General features: G+C 36.0%; 3 protein-coding genes across 4 annotated transcripts; 1 reads left to right on the top strand and 2 right to left on the bottom strand.

The window, feature by feature from the left end:
- On the top strand, nucleotides 1–2,965 carry LOC113734640 (ras-related protein RABA5c). Its single transcript, XM_027261256.2, has 2 exons — nucleotides 1–497; nucleotides 2,415–2,965. The coding sequence occupies exons 1-2, from the start codon at nucleotides 161–163 to the stop codon at nucleotides 2,723–2,725; spliced, it is 648 nt and encodes a 215-aa protein (XP_027117057.2). The 5' UTR covers nucleotides 1–160; the 3' UTR covers nucleotides 2,726–2,965.
- A 1,707-nt stretch (nucleotides 2,966–4,672) lies between these two features.
- On the bottom strand, nucleotides 4,673–6,803 carry LOC113734639 (cytochrome b561 and DOMON domain-containing protein At3g25290). The gene is made up of 3 exons (XM_027261254.2): nucleotides 6,023–6,803; nucleotides 5,527–5,775; nucleotides 4,673–5,145 (listed from the first exon to the last, which is right to left on the bottom strand). The coding sequence occupies exons 1-3, from the start codon at nucleotides 6,647–6,649 to the stop codon at nucleotides 4,825–4,827; spliced, it is 1,197 nt and encodes a 398-aa protein (XP_027117055.2). The 5' UTR covers nucleotides 6,650–6,803; the 3' UTR covers nucleotides 4,673–4,824.
- Nucleotides 6,804–8,116: 1,313 nt separating this feature from the next.
- LOC113734637 (DNA topoisomerase 3-beta) lies at nucleotides 8,117–24,086 on the bottom strand. Of its 2 annotated transcripts, XM_027261251.2 has the most exons (15): nucleotides 23,953–24,086; nucleotides 23,796–23,852; nucleotides 21,621–21,724; nucleotides 21,106–21,199; nucleotides 19,562–19,661; nucleotides 17,733–17,973; nucleotides 15,676–15,838; nucleotides 15,470–15,589; nucleotides 14,181–14,260; nucleotides 12,988–13,266; nucleotides 11,862–12,030; nucleotides 11,163–11,291; nucleotides 10,830–11,042; nucleotides 10,085–10,264; nucleotides 8,117–9,139 (listed from the first exon to the last, which is right to left on the bottom strand). In XM_027261251.2, the coding sequence occupies exons 1-15, from the start codon at nucleotides 23,971–23,973 to the stop codon at nucleotides 8,504–8,506; spliced, it is 2,586 nt and encodes an 861-aa protein (XP_027117052.1). In that variant the 5' UTR covers nucleotides 23,974–24,086; the 3' UTR covers nucleotides 8,117–8,503. The 2 variants fall into 2 exon arrangements, with proteins under 2 accessions (XP_027117052.1, XP_027117053.1); XM_027261252.2 differs by lacking the exon at nucleotides 23,953–24,086 and having other exon boundaries at nucleotides 21,106–21,194; nucleotides 23,796–23,811.
- Between the last annotated feature and the right edge of the window lie 563 nt (nucleotides 24,087–24,649).

The raw sequence follows: 24,649 nt of genomic DNA, 5'->3' as shown, positions 1-24,649 counted from the left end.
CACCTCCCCCTACTTGGGCCCCACCACTTACACTTTCTTCTTCTTCTTCCTCTTTGTCCCCTCCGTCTTTGCACTTTTGTCATTCTAACACGAACTCAAAACTCAAGAAAAGAAAAGAAAAAGAGAACTTTTTAACCAAAATTCAACTGCAAAACTTGCTATGGATTCATCAGATGAAGAGGGATCAGAGGAGTATTTGTTCAAGATAGTGATAATAGGGGACTCAGCAGTGGGAAAATCCAACTTGTTGTCTAGATATGCAAGAAATGAGTTCAACCCGCATTCTAAAGCCACAATTGGGGTGGAGTTTCAGACTCAGAGCATTGAGATTGATGGCAAAGTAGTTAAAGCTCAGATTTGGGATACTGCTGGTCAAGAACGCTTCCGGGCTGTCACCTCTGCTTACTATCGTGGTGCTTTTGGCGCGCTTTTGGTTTATGATATTACTGGAAAGGATACTTTTGAAAGCGTGAGAAAGTGGCTTGATGAGCTCAATGGTATGTGTGCTTTTCCTGCTGATTTTTGAAATATTGGGATGTGGGATTCCAATGATGTTTTATGTTTTTACCCTTTTTTTTTGTTGAGAATTTGGATGTTTGGATTATATCAAAGTTTTTGTCTTTACCATATGCGTTTCTTTCCAGGAATTGAGATGTTTGATTCTAGGAAAGGTTGATGTTTCTGGTTCCAATCTTTTTTTAAGGGGTGGGATGTGGGGTTGCTGGAAAGTTGAAGTTTTGATACGCATTTCTTTTCCAAGATATGGGATTATAGGAAAATTGTTTATCCTAGGAAAGTTGAAGTGGGATGTTTGATCCTAGGATGTGGATTCTAGGAAAGGGATTTTTGTGAGTACGTTTTTGTGGTGCTTAGTAGTGATAGAATTTTGACTGTGAAGTGAACTGGTATAGTTGGTTTTTTTACTTGTATTTAGTATCTTTTGCCTATCGTGGTAATATGATGAGCTATGCTAGAACGAAGATGTTGATTTATATGCATTGCAAATGTGTGTATATATTAGGTATGGACGGGAATGATTACAGGAAAGTGGATGTAGACAGGGTAAAGTTATGGTTTTTGTAGCTGAAATTTGAACCAGGAGGGGGTCGTGTATTCGGTGAGGAGAGGAGGTAGTTTGAATTAAACAAGTAATGGAGGGCTTGCATTTAGATAGGACATTGTTAGGCTAAGTTCTGCTAGATTTTCTGTTCTTTCCTGTTTCAATCCTCAAACGTGGTTGAAAGTGTCTAGGTTATGATCAGAGAAAGAAAAGAAAGGAGGAAGGCAAGCAAAAGTTTTGATCTTCGCTCAATTTTGACAAATACTTTCCTAAAATTATGCGTGTGTAGCAGGGCAGGCAAGTGAATGAACAATTCTTTTCTTAACCGGAAATGTTCGCATACTATTCAGTAGCTGGTAAATTGGTGTTGAATTCAATCATATTCTTTACCATTTAACTACAGGCAGAGGGAAGAAAATGAAACAGGACTACTCTGTAATATTGTTCTGGAACTTATAAAAATGTGCATCATGTAAGTACTTCGCGGAAAACTGTCTAACATCCAACATGAAGAATTTTGGGGCACACTTGAATGGTATTCATCATTGGAATATAAGCAATCAATTTCAAGGTAGAAAATGTACTTGATGATCAAAATTGGTTAAGAGCAGGAAAAAGCATGATAATGAAGGCCATAAACCTGTAAGCATTACTATATCTGATACAATTATGATATGGAATCTTGAGTCAGACCAAGGTAAAGGTCCTGGAGAGAGTCACAGTACAATGTGGCACTTGATCTTTGCAGTTATGTGATTATTCGTTAAGATTGTGGTCTTGCTTTAACCATTCTTTGGGAGGTAATGCACTTATTTTATCATGTTGAATCTGGAATTGAGACTGAACTTAATATATATACATATATACAAGCTACAACCAGATCAATATAGGAGTGATACTTAGACAACTCAAATGTATTGAAGTAGTGGGGATGTTTTTCACTTGGAGGAACTTTGTATCTGAAAGTACTTGGGCCATGCAATTTGTATGCTGCAGGGATCTAGGATTTGAAAATGTTGCCAACCATGAAGACTGCAATGAAATTTATGGCTTGTTACCCACTATGTTGTATGATGATAACAAGGGCTGTCTAAGACATATAGGCAACTCTCTGCACTATAGTTTCATTTCTCAATGGCTGCATTAGAACTCATTATTGTGCTTATTGCCATTTGAAATGATGTATGCAATTTCACGTTAAGCATGTTTGACTTTGTTGCAGTCTGTTTAGGCTCACAAACTCGCTTATTTCTCATTTTTTTAATTTTAAACATTTTAGCACATATAACATTCTAGTGTTTTGTGTTTTGGGTTTTTGAAACCATTGAATTATGTTTAATGTATAATGGTGCAGCGCATTCTGATTCGACTGTGGCAAAAATGCTGGTTGGAAACAAATGTGATTTGGAGAGTATGAGGCAGGTTTCTGTTGAAGATGGGAAGAGTCTAGCTGAGGCAGAAGGATTCTTTTTCATCGAAACATCAGCTTTGGATTCCACTAATGTTAAACAAGCTTTTGAGATTGTAATCCGCGAGATTTACAGCAATGTGAGCCGGAAAGTCTTGAATCCAGATATGTCCAAGACAGAATTGTCTGTCAACAGGGTAAGCCTTGTAGATGATGGTGCAAAGGGATGGGGAAATTATACATGTTGCTCAGGATAAAAAATCTAGAGGTGGGTGGTTGGTTTTCAGGCAATTTGCCTGAACTGGAATTGGCGTGGCGTTTTTCATGATTGATTTTACATAGTCCAGATAAGATAGCCTTAGCAAAATCAATTTTCTGATCAGATAATTTACACTCACATGATACAGAAGAGAATGTGAACTACAGATACGTAGTCCTTGAGTAACTCTTACTCCTTCCTATTGGAATTCATTAGTATTTGTGGAACTTTTGCCAAATTCAGTCGTATAATATCTTGCTAAATCCAGAAAATTAGGAAGTAGTTTATGATTAATCCTTCAGGGACATGAATACTTGAATGGAAAATTTCATATTCACTTGATTTGCAATGGGATTTTAATGCTTTTAAGCACATCTATGCATTCACTGCTGTTCCAAGATTTGGGACCTTATACAATGACAAGTAGCCTGGATTTATTGCAAAAGCAGGGTCCATAATAACTAACCTTCACAGTTGATCTATGTTCCTTGGCCAAAATGTAGGGTGTCCATTAATGTCAAGAATTTGTCTATTTATAATATCATTTTGGGGAAATAAATATATTGAGTGAGGCAAAAAATTATAGATATCGTATCGATTTTCTTTTTAATAATTTCGGAGTTGATGTTAGCAGTTATATAAATCGTTACTAAAAAAGAAATTTATCTACTTTTCATTCCACATTATACAACAATGAGTCAAAAAGATTTTGGCAAATTATTATGCTCAAAAAGATTTGAACCCTTTAATTCGTAAGCAAACCAAGACAAATTAACTTTAAGTTGTTGGTTTTTTTTTTTTTTTTTTTTAATGTTGTTCCTTCGAGTTGAAACTGAGCCAGAATTGACAAAATTTTATCAGTAAAATCATCTTCTTTGTTGTGAGTGAAATCAATTTTCAAGAAATTGGTATTAGAATTGCTGACCAATTCAACTAAACATTGTCATTATTAGCTTTTGCCGTGTGAAATATTTAAAATCAATTTCAATTATCTAATCCCCTAAACAAAAAGCAACGTCAATCTGCCTTTGTTTCACTTTGCTGATTGATGACAATCCAGCAATTTATTATTCCTATGACTAACAAAACGTAATTAGTACTATAATGATAACTTTTTAGGGGATTAATTCTTCTAGAACTGAGGGTAAAGAAAAGTAGTTGTGGGCATTGCAATGAACAGCAAGGCCATAATGGTGCAGAGCGTGCAGAAGTTATTTATGACAGTCCCTTTTACTTGTAGCCTTTCACATCTCAACCTATAAAGGTTTTTTTCAGGGTTTAACTTGCTTACATCCTAAACATGTGAGACAATGATTATTACTTATTCTGCTTGCAGGGCGCATGATCATTGCCAATTACTACTGGTAGTTAATGTTAATTGGTGCTAATATGATACTTTTGTAGCAGAACTTGCAATAATAAATAAACTTGGAAGAAATTTCTTCAAGACTCAAATCAGCAATAAGTAGAGGAAATTAGCAGACATTGAAGAAAAAGTGCCACCAAAATACAGGAAAATTGCCTAGTTATACGTGTGGAAAGGACCATAATAGGTTTCTTGCCTTAATCTTCACAAGCACACAGAAACAAAGGAAAATTTTGAACATGTTCTCTTGTTTCATGGGCATAGTTATTACTAGTTAAATTACTCTTGTGATAATTAGTGTGGAGACTTCTGCATCTTCTTCAGAGATCCTTTTTCATATCTTGCTTTCTCAATTCCAAACTTTCGTGTATAAAGCTGCCACATTTCTCATTGCACTTATTCCTCATGTATAAGGTTTCCAAATAACTCACTGCAATTATACTATCAATTGTTTTGGACACAATGAAATTTGATATAATCAGAAGCAAGCATCATTAAGGGGATGAGAATCACAAGTTTTGGACTGTATACTGTGAATTACATCAATAAACACAATAAGGCTTCAATAAGCTGCAGACATGAAGAAGGCTAACCATGTATAAATAATTTAGTAATTACATAAAAATGATAAGTGACAAGATACACTCCTCAAATTACATGACAATAGGAAACCAATTCAACAGTAGAGGAATATAGTAAGCATTTGCAGCATTTTAAATACCAAGGCAAAATTAAGAAGTTAGTGGCTGCTGTCCTCCATTTGAATCTTTCTGGCCATCATATAGCTTAATGGATATGCCTGATTTGCCTGGTTTCCTCTTCAAGATCACTATCCAAGTGATCACCTCCAAGGAGATTGCAATTCCTCCCAATACAGCAAGAAAGAAGATGTAAGCCAATTTCCATTTCTTTGGTGGATCCAACATTTCAAGGCCTTTAAACACATTGATAATGCCAAGGACCAGCACTCCATATCCAACACCATGGTGATAGATGTTCCAGTAGAATCGGTACTTATGATCCCTTTTAGGTCTCAAGAAAAGGGCAAGAATCTACATGCCAAAGGTAGGATATTCAAGCATGTATAAACAAAGTATTGTCAGCAACATGAAGAAAATTGATGAGGAAAAGTTGAATGAAGTGAAATTGGAAAATAAAATGCACAATTCAGATTATGAATTTAAGCTGAGACAGGAAAAGGAACAGAAGAACAATATGATATCAACAGGTTACCTCATTTCCAGGATCAAGTCAATGTCCAATATTTCAGAAGGGGCAGCAAGTAGGCAAATTGATGACATTTTCATGTCCATTTTTCAACTTAAATTTTGTGATTTCTGATTTTTATGTTTTTATTCAATTTTAGTTCTTTTAGAGTAGTTGCATTTCAGAAACTAGAAATGTTGTCCGTAGAATTTAGTCAAGAAAGGTACCTGAAGTGTTGCAAGACAAAAGAGGGTGATCCCAAAATCACGATGAATTGTGTATTCAACTCCCTTGGATTGGCTTCCTAGCTTTAATCCAGTTGCCCAACCAGCAACTCCAACAATGTAAGATGACATTTGGCATGAAATGTGAACGTAAAACCAGGCCGGATCAGCAAACGTCCTCAGATATCGAGCCATCATGATCCCAATTGGAAACAGCATCCCCCAACTCACTGTATTGAGGGCTCCATGGATCTAAGTCATACATAATAACAAAATTTAATGACTTAGGATATACATTTTGCAGTAATAAAGACGAGCAAAGCTCTGTAGCTGATCTATTCATAGCTTTTGCTGCATGCTATTCATGGATAAAAGGAACTGAGGTTAAGTGCATAACAAGAAAATTCTACCGAGAAAAGGATAAAATTTATGTGAGGAGGTTTGTACTTGTTAACATGAAATATGATCTTAGCACAAAAGTGGAGGTTGGTAAACTCACTTGTTTACTCCTTAAGCCAGAATTTTCTTGGCTTGTACTGGTTAAGCTTTGGCCCTTCCTCAAATCAAGCTTATCCTTGGAACTTAAATTCTCTGGCTGAAAAGCATGAATTGCAGGAAATGTTCCATTCATAACAGAAGCTCCCACTTGCCAGACCTGATTCAATGTTGTCATTCCATTTGGCAAATTTATGGTTGCGAAAATCATCATCAACCCTCTGTGGTATTCAGCCTCTAATCTGGAGACATCGTACATAATCTCAGCTTGCTCAACGGACTTATATGAGTTCAAACGGAATGTCTTGACTATCATGGAATCACCGCCAGGTTTCTTGAATGCAATTAGTGCCTGTGTGCCGATCATTCCAGTTCCATTAGGATTAATACCCCATGCAATCCATCCATCAGGTCTAGCAGGAAAGGCTGCAAATGCTAAACTAAGAACACTATTACTGGAATCATATGTCCAGTGAATATGAGAGTTCAGCTGTGGTAAGTCATTACAGTGCTGGAAAATCCTGTTTCTACCGAACTTCTGAGAAGTGCAGGTAGCAGAATATGAAGGTTGGATTTGGAACAGCAAAGATAAAGTGCATAGTGCCGGAATTAGTGTTTGAAACAATGCCATATTGTGGGGTTCAAATTAAGGAACTGAATCTGTTTTTCTTATATAAGATTGTGAGAATGCACTTTTTGGAACTTTGAGGAGGAAGTTTTTGAATAAAGCTGGGCGGTCTTGTGGAGTTTCTGGTGGATTTGCACTTACCAACTACATCGGTAGATGCTGATATGGACAAAAGAAATGAACAACTTGAATTAAAACAAGAAGGCAGACCTTGGCATGAATGACACTGTTGCATGTGGACTAGCTTTTTCTTCACTGTAATGATATGGTGTAGGGTCATTTACATGCGAAACTGAATATTCTTTTTCTTTTTTAATTTTTTTTTTTGTTGTCTTTGAGCTGTCTAATGTTTTAACTTACACCTTTCAAGTCATCTTGATCATTTGGTAGGCAGGATGAGGGGGAATTTATGGCGAATAATTCTTCTTCAAAATGGTTGTTTAAATATGTCCATCAAGTGAATTTCTTAAAAATTAGGACAAACTGTTTAAGGTTAGTAAAAAGTAGATTGAAAACGTTGTGCATGACATAACATAACATAATTTGCTCCCAAAAAAAGAAAAGAAAATGGGGTTACAGACTCTTGTCAACATATATGTGGGAAAGGAACCATCATCTGAAAGTTGCACAGCTGGAGGGGCAGACAGTTAATACTTTTTTTTCTTTAGAATTTTGCGCAATTTGTTGCTTATTGAATCAACATGAATGTAGATTAGTGGGGTATTATTTACTCTTCCAAGAAATGTGGACTTGCAAATGTATAGGCTCAGATTTCACAAAGACAAGAACTATGTATGGGGAAGAAAGTGCCTTACTATGCTTTACTGTTTCAAAATAGAACCTCTCGATCATTGCCCTTGATATGAAAACAAGGAACAACTAAGAAGAAATTTAAGTGTTCTGTACTATTCATCAATCCCAAAATCCTGGTTCCAATTGTTGGACCACAATGGATTGGACTAAGGAGGCAGGAGTGATTACTTAGGGGACCTCTCTTTTTCTTAGCATTTCAAATGAAAGTAGATTTCATGGTTTACTATTGATGAATCCTGCTCAACCCACAATTTGACTGATACTGCCCAGACAATGAGCAAAGCATGCAAAGTTTGCCTGAAATTAAGCTTTAATCCTGCATGCTTTTAAGGAGATCATCAAGAAAGAAAAAGTTAGGAGAAGTGTAATGACTAGGGTTCATGCCATCACGCGGGAATAATAAAAAATAAGCATATACTTACAAAAGGCATTCCAAATGGTACTTTGCTTTCCTGTATTTGGCGCCACAAGGTTCTCAAAGCTTTGGTTCCAATCTGATGGCTCTAAAATGAAAGGAAAAACCCTTTTTCTTTTTTGTTGTTTTCTTGGGCAAATGTGATTTAGTAAACCTTTCAAGTACTTGAGACAAATTTGACGCAATTTTTGCAAGAAAGAGCATGAGAAGTCATTCAGAAAAGGAACAATTGTAGCCAGCAGTTGCCAAATAAGAACATAATAATTTATCTCTAACAATTTGTTTATCTGAGCATTCAAAAAGTGACACCCTAATGAAGAGGAATGCTCAGTTTACAGTAGACTGGAGATTTAACGGAGTTTGGATGGCTCCCTACCTCCAATCCAGGCTTGAGAGGCATCCAAATTGCTTCTGTCAGAACAGACAGTTTACATGGTCGACAGAGTTGAAAATACCTTTTAACAGCTACAGAAAAGATAAGTAGGAACTGTGTGTGCACGCAGTTGCATATGCACAAATTGTACATGCTCAAGGGAATATGTGGCTAAACACCCACAAGATAAGCAATTAGGCAGATATCTATGATCCTATCAAATTAAGAATTGCATTATGCTAATTCTAGAAACGCTTCAGAAATCTCGGAAGCTCATTTTAGGATCTTGCTTTATCCTGCTGCCTCGGCCTCTTCCCCTGCCTTTACCCCTTCCTCGCCCTCTTCCTCGTCCCCGCATTGAAAATGATTTTCCATGCTTCATCTCCACGAGTGAATGCAGTAGCTCATCACACAAAATGCACCCACTATATAAAGTGGCTCCATCCTTCAGAGGAGTTGTTTTCTTGTTGAAATCCACCTCTATAATAGTGGAGTCGCACTCAGGACACCTACTAGGGGTGGTGGTGATTCTGTGAGCACCTTCAGGAAGGTAAACAAGGCAATTGCACATGTTGCAATGAAGTCTCCATTTTGGAGCACTGACGGGGTCGAGGACCAGCGTCCCATTGCATTCTGGACAGCCACAAACTCCTAATGCTATCAGAGAGTGCTGGCATGTAGGATGTGGACAAAGGATACAAGGCATCCCAGCTCCCTTGCCCAACTTTTCTGAACCCCCACTCTTAGTGGTGCCATATAACGTGCCAATGCCTTCAAATGGAGGACTGTTATAACAGTAAGGACAAAGAGAAAAGGACTTGCCCTCAGGGCCAGGCATGGAAAAGATCAAAAGCTCAAAGTTATCAAGAGGGCAAGTAAGTTCCTTGTACAACTGCAGAAGAAAATTTTCCGAAGTTAAAATTTATGAAAGACAGGTTTATTATAGGATTTAGGCAAATCATACAGAAGAGAGACTTTAGATGAATAAAATAGCAGGAGGAAGGTATTCTATTTATCCAATCATCTATCCCTAGAAGCTCACAACATATTCAATCGCCTTGTCATCCTAAAGAGAAAAAGAAAAAAGATCACCAATGAGAAATAAAACAAATCTTTATCTATTCATTCTATGTCTAAACCTGGCAAAGTCATCATAAATGACTGAAATTAAGATGACAGTTTCAAAATGTACTATCAATCAGGAAAAGTGATGAAGTTGAGTTTGGAAAAGAATAAAGCAATTATTCGACACAAGATCTAACCCTAACCTACTTGTGAACGAATTTTGTCATACATCTACTTGTACTTAAGGAGTACTATGCGTGAGGTTTTCCCTAATAGAGGACAGCAAATATTGCAGAAGTCATAAGGGAAATATGCAGGAGGGCTTAACATTTATGATGAAAAGATTAACTTTTGTGTTAATCCAAAAGGGGGTCTAAGATCAGAAATCCTCGATGGTCACTCGGATACCATCCACATGAGGACTTTATCTAACAACCAGTGGAGGTTCAAGGCACTTCTGATGACAAGAGTTATCGTGACTTCTTTTCAGCACTTCAAATACTCATTATTTTAAAATCCTTACCTCCCTCGTTCTAGCTTTTCAGTTCCGTATCTGTTTTGCTATTTAATTGATGCAAACATAACAACAATATGGATTGACTAGTATCACATAAGGTATTTTTTAACTGGATTCACTAGCATCATATAAAGTATCCTTCTGTCCTTTGCCAGGTTTTAGAACATTCTGAAAGTACGGCAAGGAAATTCAGTCCACCATATTATCCTCACATCACAGAGTTAGGAAATTGGATTTAGAATGCTGATCTGTTACCTTGATTGTACCTTTCTGAGGAACATAATAAACTTCCTCACATGTACCACAATAGAGCCGTGATGGCTGCATTGCTATGTACTTCATGTATCTCAAGCATTTGCCACATTTGCTCAGCGAACGTCCAGACTCAGAAAGTGGAGAAAACTGTGCTTCAAACAAGGCATCCATATTTTCAATCTGCATCAAGAAGGCATTATGTTCTAGAGGAAACCTTTAAAGGAATTAAATGACAAACAAGTCCCCATTCTTGTGGCATACTGCGATGCTAAACTGGACAGGGGATAAAGAAACTTTTGCTTGATGCAGATTCCTTTTTCCTCAACTAAAGAAAGCAAAAAATTATTTGATCAACAAAATCATAAGAATCATGAATACAGAGCTTCAAGTCATGTAGGCTTTAAAAGTTGGCAGGCAAACTAGTACTTACTGTTTACTTGAAAGAATAACTTTGCCATCAATGAACACGACTTACCACATATTTAGGCTTGTACTAAGAGATTCTAACTTTTACACGCAACCCAAAGGAAAAAGAAATAATGTAGAATCTACATCCAGTTCACATCTAGGAAAAGAACTTGCTCTTAGAAAAACCCTAGGGAAGAAAACTTCAAAACTGGTTCTATGTTATCTAATGGACTTGACTCACAAGAAACTTTGGCGGATCGAATCAACCAAACTAAGTGTAAATTAGAAAACAGACAGAAGACAACTAAGGTGAAACAATAACTTTCTGTCTCATCACCTGCTTTACGAAGTAGCTGAACTTCCTTTTGAACTGTTCAAGTACATGCTGTACAACCAAAGCATGGTGTGCTTGACCTTTGGCAACGAGAGAGATTTGGTGCTCAATAAAGCTACGGATGTCTGGTAAACATAAATCTGAATCTATACATTGATAGCCTCTGATCAGAGTGATACCAAGAGCAGTAGGAACCAATCTTCTCCCTGCTTGTACCTGCAGTGTTATACAACAAAGTACACTAACTTCAATAGCATGACATGAAATTATTACAATATGCAGAGAGTTGTTCATCTAGATTGGCATGTGTTGGAAATTAAAGATCTATTGACAAACCTGTACATAATTCCGTTCACAGATGTTGTTAATATGTACAGGAATGGACGCATCTGTACCTATTCCATTCTTCTCCATCAGTGAGATCAACTCACTCTCACTTAAGTAATCTGGAGGCAGAGTATTGCCCTACATGTTTCCAGAAAAAGATGTTCAGGTAACAAAAAAAAAAAGAGAATATAGTATTACTAAATGAGGAAAAATCCCTCCAGAAAAATACAGCTAGAAAAAACAGTAGTGATGATGTAATTGAAGATGTTGGACCAACACACAATATGACGAGACTAACAAAAATAAAATAAATTCAAAATACTATCACTCTAAGACAACACAAAACATCAATATACTAACTTATAGCTATAAATCCATACACACAACTATACGTGTCTGTACTTGTAAAACTTGTCTCTGTTGACATGGAAAAGAAGATACATCAGCACTTCCCAATGCGTTAAAAATGCCAGCAAACCCCAGGCCACTAATCCATGAGACATGCAGACATATGATGAGCTTGTTGTATTACTCTGCCACTTATTTTAAATGATTGAAAAAGAAAACAGTATAAGGGACCATATGTAAGTAGCAGAAGTTAGTTACAAACAAAAGAATGGAAAATCAACTAAAAAGGAAGTTGTATCTGATAAGATAAACATGATTGCCTGAAATAGCATAATAAGTTCTAATGCTTCAATGCAATACCTCGTCAAGTTCAAGTCTTGAAATTGTTAATTTTTCCCCTTCAGTAAACTGAGGAAGATTCTTCTCAGAAACTGCCAACCATGGCATAATTGATGTGAATCCTTTCTGTATAACATTATATCCATTACAATGAAACAATTCTCCTCCAGCTTCAAATTCTATTTTTATCCTGAAGAAGGAACATGATTGCATGTCTTATTTTCAACATCAAAATATGCACATAAACACTTGAGAAGATCAAGACTTTTAGCAAGACATTCATGTCAAGTGATCAAAATTACAACACACTAGCTCAACTATCTTTGTCCATTAAAAATTCTCCAGTAATTGAATTCAGATAAGCGAGGCAATGCTTAAATTATGTCAAAGTATTCGAACATGGAGGATTGAGACTCATTCAAGAACTGAGCTATTTAATAGGAAATTGACAACTACATGATGCACTTGAAAAGTTGGTGCCACCATTCATTTTATGTGCACCAAACCATCTGCTTAGAGCAAGGACCGTTCACAAGAAGCCTTCTCATCATCTCCCAGAGGGTGAGCAGTTTAACAGGCTATATTGTGTGATTAGTCAGTGATAAAGGTCATATCATAAATTCCTAACCTGTTACGTGAGAGAAACACACACACAACATGAAAAGACCACACAATTTCTGACTAAAACCCACACAAACTATACATGTTTTATTCTAGTTCATTGTATTTAGCAGTGAAGTTTACAGGAAATAAAGTGTACTCCAAAGTTCCTTCACATTCACATGTATGAAAATACACTTCGAGTTGTGATACTTGGATGCTTGTCAAAATATGTGAATAACACAAGTTAGATATCAATGTATCAATGATTCGGTTGTTTAGATATAGCTGAAAAAGGAAGAACTTTTAACAGTCTATGGAAAGTCTATGGTGATTGAGCACATTCAAAGATTGAAAAAAATAAATTCATCAGCATGCCAGGCCAACATTTGGCATTAGAATATTAAAAAGTTCAGAAACTTGTTGAAACAAGACAATGCTGGAGAATTGGACAAAAGTGGCACAAATAGTAATCCTTAGAGAACAAATGTGAGACTAGATTATGAGATAGACTTTAGCTATCTAAAACCAAGAATACAGCTCTTACCTTCTGTACTTGCAGTCAGCAGACAATGTCCCTAGAAAATGTTGACAAACATACTGATACAACCTCCATGCATCGTGCCCTAGCATATCCTCGGTGGCTGAACGCATAGGTGTGATTGGAGGATGATCACCCGCATCAGTTCCTGATCGTGGCTTTGAATAACCATCAGCCAAAAGCTTCTGAGCATGGTCACCCCATATTTGATTATGAGCTTGTCCTTCAAGGGTACCTTTAAAGTCAAATGAAGAAGGATATGCTGTGCTCTCTGTTCGAGGATAGCTAAAGAGCACCAAGAAAGAATGAAACAAGCATTAGTCAGGAGGATCAGCAATATGAGGTACAGATATATTAAAACTTGAACAAAGTGCTATTTACAGAAATTGCATACATTTGCCCATATGGAGTGTTATATTATTGAATAGAATGAGATTGGAAAAAAATTATTACGAAATTAACTGTTTCCTTTCAACAAAATCATAACCTAACCTAAATTTTCTTGAAACAAGAGAAGGAGAATCAGGACAGTTTCAGAAAGTGTATCAGAAGCCAATAGATCAATTAGATATGATAGCTAAGTTTTTGCAGGTACGCAAGTTGAACACATAGTGTACCATAGGTAGTATGGCTTTTGAATGCAGTCACAACTAAATCATTTCGAGTTGGCAACAGCTGCACCTAAAGAACTAGAATGAATAGTGTACTATAGGTAGTTTGGCTTTTGAGTGCAGTCATAACTAAATCATTTCAAATTAGCGACAGCTGCACCTAAAGAACTAGAACTAGTGCAAGCATAGAATAAGGATTTGCATCAGTTTTCTATCATTAAACTCTCTCCCTCATAACCAACCTACATAACCATCAATCTGGCACTGTCCATTTGAAAGCAAGTATACTGCATCTAAGTTTTGGAGGTCACAGTTAAAGCAATTAAACACTTCTTCAGGTAGCAGTATGAGCATATGTTGGTTTTTTAAAAAATAAGCAGAAACCTAATATATATATATATATAGCTCTTGTCGGGAAACTTCAGATAGAAGTTAAATAGAGAATTTACTTGACTAAAAGCCATTTATGCTATAAGCTTATACATCTAAAATTAAGCTTATAAGTGAATGACTACATTTATACAGCTACTATGTATAGTATTTCAAAACAAACTAGGAGATTGAAATACCGAGATGAGAAGGAAAAACCTGATGAAACCTTGGGTGTATAAGCGCTCAGCTAATTGCATAGCCAACTGAGGTCCGAAGCCTAATGCGCTTGAAGCAACCTGGAAGTGTTAAGATGTCATTATTTTCATACACGACTCCTTCAGGATACCGTGGAGAAGATCAAGTAAACCTAGACATATGTTTATATTTTTATTTTTAAGGTTCCCAGGTAATAACCTTTTTTTTTCCTTCTCCTAAAACACAAGGTATTAGCCCCTTCATTTTGCGGCACTACTTGACTTTGAAAAGGATACCTATACCAATAAAGGGTTCTCTGATGCTTCTGTTCCTCGTAGGGATATCAAACAAGAAATCTCTCAAGTCATTGCTGAAAAACTTCACTGTTACCACCAAGGCACCCCCTAATGTGTATAAGAAAGAATATGTCTAGTCCTAAAGTATAGACATTTGAAGGAAGAGAGTGGAGAACAATGATATATGATAAAACACCTATTTTTGGATAAACTGAAGTTGCAATTAAATTTCTGATTCTCTGTGTTTCAAGGGATACTTTTAATGTCTAGATGGGAGTTAATCCGTCAGTTTGAACTTGGTCCTTCTATTCCTCAACTGTCGTAGAAGGGCCAGTGAACGATGATGTTACTATTAAAAGATGGCAGCTTTTGCTTTCAGACACAAGAATCATAAAATAAAACAGGACAGCCTCCCTCTGCTGTCTTGTTACGGTAAGCATTTGCAATCAAAATGATAGAGAAAAAAGAATATGACAAGGAAGAGGTCATTGGATAAGTTAACCATTTGATCATTTTCATTTGGTTTCTGTCAATGCTTCAAAATTTACCGCTCTCATAGAATATCTGCCATTTCAAAAAAGTAGAACACGTAAAAAAAAAAAAAAATTGTAGACCACGTGGATCTTGTCACTGGTGACTGATAAGCACTAGTTTGTAAACTAAAGTAATATCCCTTCCAGCAGTGATTTATTTTAGCTGCCATCAATGAAGCATTGAGACTGATATAAGGGTCTATCAATATTATGCACTACTGTTCTCCACACTTTAGCCTGTAAGTCTTGTTCCTGGCCTCTCTCATATTTCCTCTTTCTAGCTTCTAATTTTTCTGCTTTTTACTGTTCTAGTGTGTATAACCACTTTTAATGTTATTTTGTACACTGAGCAAATTATTGGACCCATTCTAACGAGAAGACAACAGTGTGCTCTTAAATTAGTAAACCTAGCATATATAGACCAAAGAGATCAAAGAAAAGAAAGTGCTATAAACTACTTTTTATCTGTTATCACTCTTACCTTCAGAAGGTTCACTGTATTAAGACCAGAAGGACGAGTTTTACATTCATATTTCTCTGATATGGTTTTGACTTTTAGAATTCCATCTTCTGCTACTAAGTTGCGAAACATGACAGCAACCTGAGATCAGTGAAAAGTACGGCAAACATGAGCATGGAAAAAAAGAATAGTTATTACTGCAAAAATCAAATTAGAGTGATCCTCACATCAATGTCAAAAAGCTTATTGCGAGCCCATTCCAGTTTGAGTTCATAGCCCTTGTGTAATATATGAGGATGCAAAACCCAAAACTTTTCTGGTTTGAAAGAGGTAATTTGTAGGTACCGTTGCACGCAAAATCCAAGGGTAGGCGTTTGACAGGGACCATAACTGAAAGAACAATATAATACTACTAAGTTTACTACTAAGTTGTGTGAAAAAGAGGACTTAACTGCAACAGTTGAGTTTATAGATCGCATCTTCAAATAGTAATGCTGATGAAGACATAGAACAATAAAAGAATGTGTAAAATCAAATAGATGACATCCTAAATGCTGCACCTAAAATGGGTTGTATTACTTCAGAAGTTTAATAGTGACATAGTTACAGCATATAGTAATCAATTCGAGAGGAAAGAATAATCCATTGAAAGAGATTTTATGTCTTTGACAAGCCCTAGGGCAATAGTTTATGTTACAATAGATAAAGTTTGCAAAAGTGTTGAGACTATGAAAGACAATTCAATTGAGTTTATAGAACTCACAAAAAAACTCAAGCAGAGTTGACTATTAAACTAAACTATATTAAACAACACAATTCTGTGCTCCTGTGTTAGAAAGAAGAATGAGCGCTGTGCTGTAGGGCACAATTGTGAAGAACTATAATGCTGGCACTATTTCACCAAATGGCTGGCCTGCAAACATAAGAGGACCTAGCAATTGTTTGCGGGTGTTGAGCAGTGCCCTTATTTGGTTTTGATAACATCAGTATAAAGAGTTAAATCAAAGTAAACCCCTCCTGATTTCCAAGAAAGTCAGACGAGAACTTTGTTGTGCTTTGGACTGAATTGGGAAAAGGATAGAAACCCTCCAAACTGATGGATATTGAACTACACAGCTTGAGATGCAATTATCAACATCAAAAAAGGATTTATAAAGAGCCATACAAATGTTTTTTCCCACGAACCCTAAAGCCTTACAGTTTTCTTTCCGTTTCATATCTATTATTTTGATGCTTTTCTTGTTGTTGTTCTACCTCCTGTACCTCCATCTAAATCCCATATTAACATCTCTCTACTTTAACCTTTCAGCCATTACCAACCGGACACCCTGTGTACCCAATCCTTCTACTCCTACTCTCTCTCTCTCTCTCTCTCTCTCTGTGATTAGGCCAAAGCTTATTCATCAGAGAACTGCATCCACATAACGCATCAATCCAGAATCATTCAAGCTTTGGCTTTCACAGATTTTGACTCCCCACCAAACAAGGTTCAGCAAGCGGCAATGATTTTTGATCTGGGAGTGCATGTATTTAGGAACAATGCTTTTAGGATTCACAATTTTTGGCATTAATTGGTTACTTTTTGGGGCAATTTTTGGGGTCAAGTCATGGTGGGTTCATAAATAACGCAATGAGATGAATTTTTTCTGCAAAGCCTGTGAAGTTTGGAGTAAAAATTGAAGAGGAGTTGGTGGACCTACCGCTGTTCATGTCCAATTACGGCATTTTGAATGACAGTTTCAGAAAAATAAAAGCTGATTTGAGATCAATGCAAAAAATGAAGCAGACCATGTAATATAATCCAAAAGTTGTTAGTGGAAAAGGGTGGCCATGGTGGTAAATGGCTGTCAGCCACCAATGGCTGCCAACAGTGCTGCTGCAATTCCATGGCTGCAAGTTCTTTGGTTTCTGACAAAGGAGATGGGAGGAAGAAGAAGCAAGACAGAAAAGAACAAAGGGAAAACAAAGTTCAAGAAATTGTTCGTAAGGCTTGGAATGGAAAAAGGAAAGGAAAATATAAGAAATGAAATTCTAAAGAAAAATATTGAGGTTGGTATAGACATTTAAAAAATTGTTTTGAGTCAGTTTTGAACGATTCCCTCCATTTTCCATTTTAATCCATAGCACCAGGATATACGTACACTAAAGGGAATTATCTGACTTTTATGGAAACCACAATGGGTTTTTTGTATTCTCACCCAGCATAATTTTTCAGGCAACTTTTAGACGGTTAAGAGAGATTGAAGACAGATGCACTATCAAGTAAGCTAAGAAAAGAACTAACGATATGACTCTGGAATCAAGATTGCCATATTTCCCATTGAAGTAACTAGTCTGGAACCGAGTGAAAGCAACTCCAACTTTCAAGTCAATTTCTTGACGGGCATCTACAGCCAATGCTTCATCTCTGTTGGGTTCAACAAGGTTCTTCATGGCCTTAGAAATATCTTTCTCGGTGACAGATGAAAATCGCGCACGATGAACTCTTCGATCATCATTTACATGAAATCCAGTGGATTCAATAACTGGAACAGAAAATACAGGAACAAAATAAACCCTCGAGTAAAACAGACAAACTTTGCCGGGTGTACAAGTACTACACACCAGCCATGTCTCATCACCATCAAGAAAAAAAATTAACAAAGAGCAGATTCATTTAACAATCGTGCATCATGTCTAAACCAATCCAGGTAAACAACACAATTAGTTTAAAAACCCAAGAACAACACAATTTCATACGCTAGTCCCAGTACAAAATGAAGAAAAATTAACTGAATAAGTTTGTTAGGACAAACAATAAACATGTTGCATACAAGCACAGCAATGATTTGATAATTAATAGTATAAACTAACAATCTCTAAAGATTAATGATGTTTGATATATAATTGCTCCCATCAGAACAATAGTAGTTCTAATCCATGGAAGTATAATTCGTGAGCTCCTACTCAAAGTAAAATTTAAACAAATGTATAATTTGCTGCAGCAATCCCAGACTTCTCGTGTCAAATGATACTTCAGAATACTTTGCTTAATGTCAAAGATGAAGGCAAAGCTGAAGATATTTGTGGAAGTTAACTTTTAAAGTAGTTTCTGTGCTAACTCTGAACATGTGAGTCTGCAACCTATTCATTGTTGTGCATCATTAATCAGATTTAGCTACTACTATTGACAAAAACATGTCTTACCTATTCCTGTTATTAAGGACCAATATCACTTGTGTTATATCTCACTTCAAATGCCTTTCTCAATCTAGTGGTAAGTTCAGACTATCTCCAGCGAACCTACTGGTGGGCAGTATAATTAGAAACTTGAACTGCACCTTACTGTTTATGCATATACATAGACTGCTGAGGAAGATAGGGCTGATTCTTACAATGTGGACTGGGAAGGTACTAAAATTAATACCTTAAGCAACAGGGGACTGTTTCTTATCCAGGGAAAGATATTTGGAGGAACAAAGCTCCCCTCAAAGTTCGATAGCTCATCTGCATTTTGGATCTTGTGTAAAAAGAAGAGGAAAACCCCCTTTTGTTAAGCATGTTGAATCTATCAATATACATTTATGACAATGAAGCCGCAAGGAAGTTGTGGTAGATGTTTTTCAATCGACATCCAATCAGTTGGTAAGAGCATCGAAAAGAAGATGCCTAATTGCTTAGTGCAGCTAACAGGATTTTGAGATAGCTGGTTAATTGCAGGAGATAGCATATTGCCCCAATTTGGACCACACATAAAGAGCATAACGGGACATGTTTTTTAGCACAAGACACCACTGAATGAGGTCAAGTAGAACTTCCATGTTTTAATTTTCCCCCCTCTAGGGGTGAAACGAACAAAGTTCCCTGAGCAGCAATCAATCCCCAGTTCCTTAAATTCTTTAACCTGCTGGTTATGATATCCACACTGAATTCTGCCTGAAGAATGGCTCTTCGCAGATCACTCACTGATAGTAGTTTTCTTTGTTTTGACAAACTCAACCTCTGTACTGCTTGTTCAAAGTTGCCTCAGAACAGCACTTTCAATGTGCACCACATAATGGAATATAATTGCAATCATTTACTATCATTCATCAAGTATGAGAATGAATTACAAAAACACAGCTAACCACATACCTTCAAAGCATATGTTTTCTCCTTCACGGTCACAATCCAACCATAACACCAGGTGCCCACAACCACGAGCTTCTTGGCTTAAATGCCTACAAATGTGAGCCTTCCTTCAGAAGATTAGTAAGCAATCTTCTAATGCATAGCAGGAATATATATATAACAAGTCACATCACCAAACTAATAGTTTCTACACTCTTCAGTTCATGGTTAAGATTTGATTGGGGATGCCCTCAATTAAAAGAAAAGCGGGGATGAGGCCACAAACCTTTTGTCTGAAATAAATATTCCAAATATAATATAAATATGGATGTCAGATTCAGAATCAAAAGTTTAAGGGAAAATCATTGCCATTTCACCATTTAGTGGCATGAAAAATCCATTCATAAGTTAAATTTCTAAACAGAAACTGTCCAGCAAACACCAAAATATACTACCATCAAGAAAATTTTTTACGCTTTAGAAATCGAAAAAGAAGCAGAAGATATAGTAGAGTTGGCTCTTATTTCTAATAATCTAGCTACTTTTACTTGATAAAAAGGAGAATTAATTCTATAAACTGTGACCTGAATATAAACTACAAACAATACAAAGCTTCTAGTATTGCAAGTAACCATTAACTAAACTAAAATAATAGAGAAAGATGTTGATGCTGTCTAATTTTTCTTTTTCTACTTTGTCTTTGAGCCATGTATTACCATCAAAACTCATGCCAAGATTTCCTACACCATGAACACCTCTCCCCTGGCCTGAGAAAAGCAAAACCCCAAAAAAAAAAAAGTAATTGCAAGTATACAGAGGGAAATTCAACCAAGCTAGTAGAATGATATAAAAAAGTTGCTCTAGCTCAGTTTATGAGATGCCAATCATAGAAAGAATCTCACATCATTTGGTGTTTTTAAGATGTATACTGATAATTTAGTGAAATTACAAGCCATTTAGAACCACAAAGATCCTCCAGCCTTATGAGGATTAGAAGAATGATATGAGCACTGGATGTAGAAAGCTCACATCTTCTACAGACGTATTTGCATAAAACTACTCAAGTTTCATATATAACTGACTACAAACACTTCTTTTCAAAATGAGAACAGGCAAGAACATGACTGACGACCTTTTTAAACACCCCAAAAGCTATTATATCAAATTTTGTTGTCAGTACTCAAACTATAGAGAAAGGGACAGACAGGAAAAACAACCGTCTTTTCACAAGTATTCATTTTGAGTTGAAATATAACATAATTTTTTTGTAGATGGAAAAAAAAAGCACATTTCCCGATTTCAAACAAATATAATGCAAACAACAATATTCCCGATTTCTAGATATATAAAGATTCTATTGCATGAAAGCAAATAGAAGAAATTTGAGATGTAGTTTCAGAACCAAATGCAATTAGGGATCAACTGGAAAGATTTTTTTTTTTTAATAGTAGTTTCTTAATTTGCAATCATAGATCAGTAGCTAATCCAGCTTTATGTGCCACAGAGATAGAAGGATAGATCAATATTCACAGTAAGAGCAATATTTGCAATTCAGCTGACAAACTCACCTTTGGATTAGTTTCTGTCTTACGAATTGGTGCTTCAAAAAGATCCAGAGGATCTGTAGTTGTCCAGTCTTGATAAGTTGCTGGGAAGTCTACACTAGATTTTCGCAAGAGATCACATTCAATAATGACATCAATCAGCAAAAGCAAAAGCTTTGGGGGCAGTGATGCTATGGAAAGTGTGAAAAGTGCATCAGGAGATATGGGATGTAATAAGACAGGAAGAGAAGCAGAGTTTGGCAAATGAAAACATCAAAGGTTTAGATAAACATAGTCCCACACCGTCAAGGGGTTCTTTTTCTTGATTATAACATCTGAATCCCCAAAAGAAATACAATAACCGACATTTGACAACCCAGACATCTAAAAGAGTGGACAAACACCAACTGCCCAAAACACTTTGCTCACATATTTTTAGCATATGAAACATTGTACACTTAAAAAGTTCTCAAGACAATTGAATTAGCATGATAGAACTGGATAATAAAAAGCCAGGGATTATTATCTTCTACACCAACCTGAAAACATGACCAATCACAGAAGTCACTTTAAAATGAGCCCGAGATCCCAAAAACATCCCATCAAACTCATGGACCTCTGTGGTACCCCTCCGTGTTGACATCTGCACATATCACTCAGTGAACACCAGACCCTTTTTTAAACTTATTTATTCTTTGCACAACACATTGCAGCGGATATACAATTAGAAGAGCATGACAAACAAACAGAAATGAATAAAGTTGAAGGTCTGTACACTGCAACAGGTTGCCATCAACAAAAGTTATTGAAGAGATCACAGAAATTACACAGGTATAATGGACATTCAAGCTGATACAAGTAAGCTGACTAACTCAAGTTCTCCACCCCTCACAGGAAACTACAACAACAATATCAACAACAACCTTTTTATGCATTACAACTTTACTCCAAATAAAGGAATGCTTAATGGTGTGGATCAAAGCCTTGCAACAAAGAATGTCATAATCATTATAGCATGAACACTGACAGGTAATCATCGAACTCATAGCACAATTGTCAACCAACAACACTTAGTTGAATAAGATGAAAGAAAGAAAAAAGATAGCTTGAAATGGTATTTTATCTATTTTGTAGTATAATATCAACATATAAGTAAAATGACCGAAATGAGAAAGAAAAAACACCATCAGAAATGCAAGAGCTGAACGCTTTCAAACAAATGAATCAAAAGTATCAGAATAGTGCATTTATGGTTTTGGCATCCATTTTACGTAATATCACCCACCTCAAAAGTAAAATGGAGAACCAAAATAATTCTTGTTAGTTCTATATCTTGAGATAAGATTTAATCCCTTAACAATTTAAAACTGTGATCATATGCATATTTAACAGTCCTAATTCTTAGAAGTAATTGTCCGTTCATCACACTCAATTCTAAATGACAACAGCAGAGATGACCAGTTGGCCATGTTTGGTTCAAGCAACTATCTGTATTTCATCCAAGAAAAAGCATTTAATAATTTTAGAATACTTAAAAGGACAGCAGATTTTTAATATATTCTTGAACTTAAAACAAATTTAACAGATTCACAAGGTTGCAATGGTTATATGAAATGCACCTAGATTCTGGCACCCAAGAAGCAACTGAGGGTGTACTATTTTTCGTTACTTCATTCTGTTAATTGGATTAAGCATGAAGTTTCGTAGCACCTAAGAATATCACTTATAAACCAAAAATGACAATATTGACACCAACAAAAACCTCATAACCTGGATTGTCAGGCCACTAAAAAGTGAAGGACTTAACTGCAAGTAAGCAAATCAGAGGTAGGACAAATGGAAGCATACATTGTATGCACAGAGCTGAAAAAAAAATAGTACATTTGTCCCCTGTCAACCCCAGTCCCACTTCTTCAACCTCCGCACCTAATCTTCATGGGCACCATAAGAATTGTAAAAGCAAAGCCCTAAAAATATTTGCGCTGATAACAACCATGAAGTGAAAAAATTTTGCACATGCTAAACCTCCATGAAAATTTCCAGTCACAATTGTCTATTTACATAATTATGTAGGGCTTAAAAACAAACAAAGCAACTGTATATTGAAATCACACTCGGCTCGATAAAGAGTTCATTTAAGCCTGGTTTGCCAAATGATAAAGCCAAATATCGATAAAGTTTAGTGCTATTTGCAGCCTCAAACTTAAATTCCATAAGTAGAAATTTTGAACTTATGTGCAAGCAATTCAAACTACTCTAGCTTGGATCGATAAAATCTCGTTTCTGTTCAACTAAAAAGAGATAAAAAGCATAGCTTGAACGCAATTTCAAACTCATTAAACTAGAAAAACATGCTCGAACAAGTTCTTGGGCTCATTAAACTGAAAAACAAGCTTGCACACTGAGAAGTGTTCAACTTGATTAGAATTGTTTGTACACTAAATTTACACACCAAATTCAGTATATCAACAAAGTGGGACCATTTTATGCCATATCTTATACATTTCGGACACAGGTGGCTTACACATTAATTTTTCTATCCCCTTCATAGAATAATTCCTTAAAATAACAAGATATATAAGTTTCAGCTCAGAAATAAGATAACCAGTATGCAAAAGTCCGAAAGTAAAACCCAAGCTAAAAAAATAGATGCAAAAAAAAAAACCGCTAATTAAGGAAAAAATTTGGTAAAAGAACGAAATGAATACACATACCTGACCATTAGAGAGTACTGATGCAATTGACAAAGCTATGCTTGGTTTTTCTGCTACCTGAAAAAAAAATTGCCAAAATTCATATAAAACAGCTCAAAATTAGGGCAAAATTAGTAGATATACAACTGGAAAAAACTGAAGGCAGAATTCTACTGACCATCAGAACTTTGGGCGCCATGACGAAGCAAAATCTGACGCAGCACTTCTCTTTTCTTTTCTTTTTTTTCGTTTTTCGGTTTTTATTTTTATTTTTGGGCCGCGTGGGAGGAAGGAAAGCTTGTGGGTGGTCGATTTTCCATGGGGAATTACTAGTGGGCTAGCCCCGGGTTGGATTAATTACATTTAGACCCCAAAATCTTGAGGATGTCACGTTTTATTGCCTGAAACTTCAGAAATATAAACTTTTGTCCCCTCAACTTAAAGGGTGTTTGCACTTTCATGACTAATACCTAATGAGCAGTTAAGCCTCAATTTTCGGGAAAAAAAAGTTTCTTCATTGTGTAAGTTCGGCCCCTAAACTTACTAAATTCTTTTGTTTTGACAATCAAAAGTTTTGTACTACTAATAGTAAGGCTCAAAATATTTTGTGAAAGTCATCAGTGTACTCTTTCAAAAGTTTTTAGCTTAGCCCTTTGTTAAGTTTAAGTATTTAAAGCTCAATCTTAAAATTTTTCAACACAAAAATCAGCAAATTTTGGAAAATCCTGACAATCTAAAACAAACAGAAAAAGATCATTTGAATATGTTTGATTATGTCCTTTTAATTCAACAGAATATGTAAAGATTTTGATTTGTCTTTTTACTTTATGTTCAACCTGCTTGATTAATATTTTGTAGTGATTCCAATTGAATAG

This window comes from Coffea arabica, chromosome 3e (assembly GCF_036785885.1).
Source record: "Coffea arabica cultivar ET-39 chromosome 3e, Coffea Arabica ET-39 HiFi, whole genome shotgun sequence".
NCBI lineage: Eukaryota > Viridiplantae > Streptophyta > Magnoliopsida > Gentianales > Rubiaceae > Coffea > Coffea arabica.
This window is presented reverse-complemented; position numbering and strand designations above follow the sequence as displayed.